This window comes from Arachis duranensis, chromosome 8 (genome assembly GCF_000817695.3).
Source record: "Arachis duranensis cultivar V14167 chromosome 8, aradu.V14167.gnm2.J7QH, whole genome shotgun sequence".
NCBI lineage: Eukaryota > Viridiplantae > Streptophyta > Magnoliopsida > Fabales > Fabaceae > Arachis > Arachis duranensis.
Window position 1 is genome coordinate 44,584,094 of NC_029779.3, and position 4,246 is coordinate 44,588,339.

General features: G+C 32.3%; 1 protein-coding gene across 2 annotated transcripts; it reads left to right on the plus strand.

Annotated features, from left to right (window-relative positions):
• Positions 1 to 587: 587 nt before the first annotated feature.
• LOC107463099 (FCS-Like Zinc finger 10) lies at positions 588 to 3,592 on the plus strand. 2 transcript variants are annotated; one of them, XM_052252527.1, is made up of 4 exons: positions 588 to 808; positions 891 to 949; positions 1,439 to 2,567; positions 2,982 to 3,592. In XM_052252527.1, the coding sequence occupies exons 3-4, from the start codon at positions 1,459 to 1,461 to the stop codon at positions 3,142 to 3,144; spliced, it is 1,272 nt and encodes a 423-aa protein (XP_052108487.1). In that variant the 5' UTR covers positions 588 to 808; positions 891 to 949; positions 1,439 to 1,458; the 3' UTR covers positions 3,145 to 3,592. The 2 variants fall into 2 exon arrangements, with proteins under 2 accessions (XP_052108487.1, XP_015937322.1); XM_016081836.3 differs by having other exon boundaries at positions 588 to 949.
• Positions 3,593 to 4,246: the final 654 nt, after the last annotated feature.

Consider the following 4,246-nt stretch of genomic DNA (forward strand, 5'->3'; position numbering starts at 1 on the left):
GATATGAGATGTGTAAAAAATTATTTTTTATTTTTGATATTGAAATGGCACTTGCACTTTTTTAAATTGTGAATGGTTGTATGTTAATTTTAAATATGAAACTGTTTAATTTAAAATGCATAAATTCAACCTTTTAATTTGTAAAGAGTACAAAAATCAAACTCTTTAATTTCTTAAGTATAAAAATTAGATCTTTTAATTTCAAAAAAGTCGAATTCTCCAATTTTAGTTCCCTCCACAATTTTTAAAACATAAAAAAATTATAATATTAGAATATCACTCGTTTCATTTAAAAAAAAACCTAGAATTTTGTCCTAACGAAACTACTTGTGAAGTTAAAAATTTAATTCTAATATCATATTCATAAGTCATAACCCTTCACATCATGGATGAATTAATTAAAACAGAGTTTTCTTAATTGATGCAGATTACCAATTACATGTAACAAAGGTAACATAAAAAAAAGTCACCAAAAAAAAGGTAACATAAAAAGAAAATAAAAGGGAAAAAAATGAAAATTAATGCAATGAACAATGGAGGTAAAATGGGGAACGTACAAACCACAAAAACAATTCTCAATTCTGTGGGCTGGTACAGAAGAAATTCAGCATTGTATTTGTATTCTGTATAGTACTACCACATTTATTCTAGAGAAAGAGAGAGAAAGAGAGAGAAGAGTATTTCAGAAGCTCACTGCTTCGCTCTGATTTTGAGGCATGCATTAGCGAGAGAGAGAGAGAGAGTAGTGAGTTATGACCTATGAAGAGTACTAGTAACTGCAACAAGTTTCACAAACACATACTCCATTGTCATTTTATTTTTTCTTTTTCTTTTTTCGTAACTGCATTTGTGTTGTGTTTTGTTTTGTGAGTTCTCTTCTTCATTCACAGCATCATCTCTCTCTGGTGTTCTTCATATTGAGAAAGAGACACAAAAGAAAGAATCCCAGGTGGGTTTTTCTTTTTTACTTTTTTTAATAAATTTATTTCCTTTTGCTATGATTGTTCCATTTCCTTCTTCTTCTTCTTCTTCTTCTTCTTCTTCTTCTTCTTCTTCTTCTTCTTCTTCTTCTTCTTCTTCTTGGTGTTTTTATTATTTTTATTTTTATGATGCTGTTCTGTTGCAGTGTGCTATCTCTGTTGTTGGTGTCCTTTATCATCATTTTTTTTATTTTTTATTTTATTTTTTATCCCCCCTTTTTCTTAGTTTCCATTTTGGGTCTTGCATGGTGGAAATTAATAGCTTCCATTTTCTTGAGCTTCTTCATTTATGTACTTTCATATATTTTTTGGAAATTTCATTTGATTTGTGTGATATGGATTCAAAGTTTCAAGCTTTATCCCTATTTAGTGTCATTTCTTTATCCATTCATACTTAAATTATTATTATTTTTAAAAAAATTGTTCATTCAATATATGTTGGTCTGATTATTGAACAGGTTCTTTTGTGTTTGAGATAATGCTGAGAAAGAGGAGCAGGTCACAGCAGAAGGATCAGAACCAAATGGATTCAAATTCTGATCACTATTCTCCTCAGTTCCTTGCTTTGGGGCAAAACAAAACTCAACAAAACCATTCAATTTTCAACAATGTCCCATGTCTCTTTGTTGGTTTTGGTCCTAAAGGTCTTTTAGATGCTGATTCAGTTAGAAGCCCTACTTCTCCATTAGATTCTAGAGTTCTTTCAAATCTTGGGAACCATGTTGTTAATATTAGGACCCCAAAATCATCATGTAATCAAAGGAGTTGGGATTGTTGCAAAGTAGGACTAAGCCTTATAGATTCATTGGAAGATTGTCCCAAGTTCAATGGGAAGATTCTAAGGTGTTCTGAGAGCAAGAACATTAGTGTTACTCCCAAGGCCTCAAATTGTGAAAAGGCCTATTTGGATTACAATTTTGATTCAACATCATCAAAGTCATTGCCTAAAGATTTTTGTAAGGCTCCTCCTCCTTTCACAACACAAAAAATTGGATCTATTCTCCAAAAGGGTGGTAGTGAGTCTAGTGTTCTATTTGAGATTGGAGATAGTGGCTTAGACCATGAGATTTTTGGGAAAACAAGGTCATGTTCATTGGATTCTTGTAGTCCGTTGAAGACCCTTTATTCTGATTTGGTTAATTCGTCGAATACCGATCCAAACAAGGACGATTTTGCTTTGAAAGATGTGGTTGTGATGAACACAACCACCCAATTGAGCTCCCCTCCTCATTTTATTGGAGGAAGCAAGAACTACTCAAAAAACACACTTTCCATGTGCTCTTGTTCCAATGAATTCATAAAGTCTTTATCAGCTAATGAGATTGAAAACTCTGAGGACTATACATGTGTGATTTCGCGAGGCCCGAATCCCAAAACAACTCACATTTTTTGTGATTGCATCTTGGAGACTCATCATGACAACAACGATGAGTTCAAGAATCATCTTAAAATTGAAGAGATGGAAAAGGAGAAGGGAGTAGTATCCCTGCTACAAACTCCAATCCATTATCCCTCTAGTGAGTTCTTAAGTTTCTGCCACCATTGCAAGAAGAAGCTTGAAGAGGGTAAAGATATTTACATGTATAGGTGAGTTATAACTTGGTACTATTACATTTCCATCTTGTTATATATTCTTAGTGATGATGTATGTAGCTTCTTAATAGTGAACTAAAGATCTTTCTAATTCAAAATTTCACTAACAATGGCATAGGTTATAATATAATTTATACAACATTCAAGAATTAGGACAACTTACATAGACCCCAAATAGGAAGAATCATATTACTCTATACACATTTATTTGTCGAGGAGAAACCATAAATCCTACTAATTTAGTATGTGTAGAAATTCCCTTAATTTAAAATCTCCCTCGCATCGATTGCCCGTTTGTGTAGGGATAACAATACAACCCGTACCTGCGGGTACCTACCCCTGTCTTCTTTGAATGATTGAATTTGATTCTAATTAAGATTTGGATGTTCTTTTACAACAACACTGCAGGGGTGAAAGAGCATTTTGCAGTCTAACATGCCGTGCCTTGGAGATCATGAATGACGAGGAGTTAGAGGAAGAATCAGATAATACTCCTTCTTCTAGGAACTCTCCAAATCAAGAACATGGTGAGAAACTTTTTGAGACTGGAATCATCACATCTAATAGATAGAACTATACTCGAGTCTAGTTCATATTCCTAAACTCCCCACAGTTCCTCTGAATTGAACAATGAGAAGGCGTGGACGCACCATGATCATCTGTTACACTATGAGCTGTTTTACGTGCATCTATCAGCAGCCATGGATGGTCATTTTGTACATCGTCGCGTTTGCATGCATCCGCCATTGTTGGTGTCTGATCAATTTTCAAGCTTTGATAGGGTCTTTGGTGGTTTCTGCTTCACGTTTAAGCTTCGGAGATTGGTTTCTTTCTTTTATATATGAAGCAGAGTTTGTATGTTATGAAAAACTGATTAGTAGCATGCTAAATTAAACTAATGAAGGGTTGAAGCACATTTTTCCGGCTTCCCTTATCTTTTTGATGTTTGGTTGTAGTATCAGAAACTCTATGTTATTATCTATAACTTATAAAGAGGATTGGGGGGTTTGGCTTCCAAAGTTTTATTTCCATTTTAACACTAATCATATTTGGCTTGACTACTGATCTAAAAAATTGGTCAAAAAATAAAAGAAAAAAAAAGTATAATTACATGTATGTTATAAATTTAAGAATGAGGCTTTAGAGAACAGGAGAAAAGAAAATATACAGAATAAGAGATGATTTTAGTTAATGAATGCTTAATTTAAAACACAACAACGAGGTTATTTATAGTCAAATAACTCTTAGTTAATTAAGCTAGGTTACCTTTATAAATCATTATCAATTTAAATTTTAAAATTCACTTACAATTTAGAATATCTATAATATTACATTTGTAACACTTTTTTTTGGATATTACTACGATAGACTAGTGTCATTAAAGTTTTACGATGTCATTAAAATTTTACGATGTAAATCGTTAAATTAGTCTTTCGAGATGTCATTAAAATTTTACGATGTAAATCGTTAAATTAGTCTTTCGAAATATCACTCGTTCTGTAAATTAGTTTTCGAACATTTTTATTTAATTAAATTCATCTTTCAAAGATTGTAAGTTAGTTATTTTAGTCTTTTCGTCACTATTCATGTCAAAATTTGTTGATATAACACGTTAAATGACACCACAATACACACTTAGTAGTTCTAATTGGCGGCTAACATGATAAACTTAT

Excerpts from the sequence above, each read along its gene's own strand:
- LOC107463099 (XM_016081836.3), top strand. The coding sequence starts at position 1,459 with ATGCTGAGAAAGAGGAGCAGGTCACAGCAGAAGGATCAGAACCAAATG. Across the intron at positions 2,568-2,981 it reads AAAGATATTTACATGTATAG|GGGTGAAAGAGCATTTTGCA; the intron begins GTGAGTTATAAC and ends ACAACACTGCAG.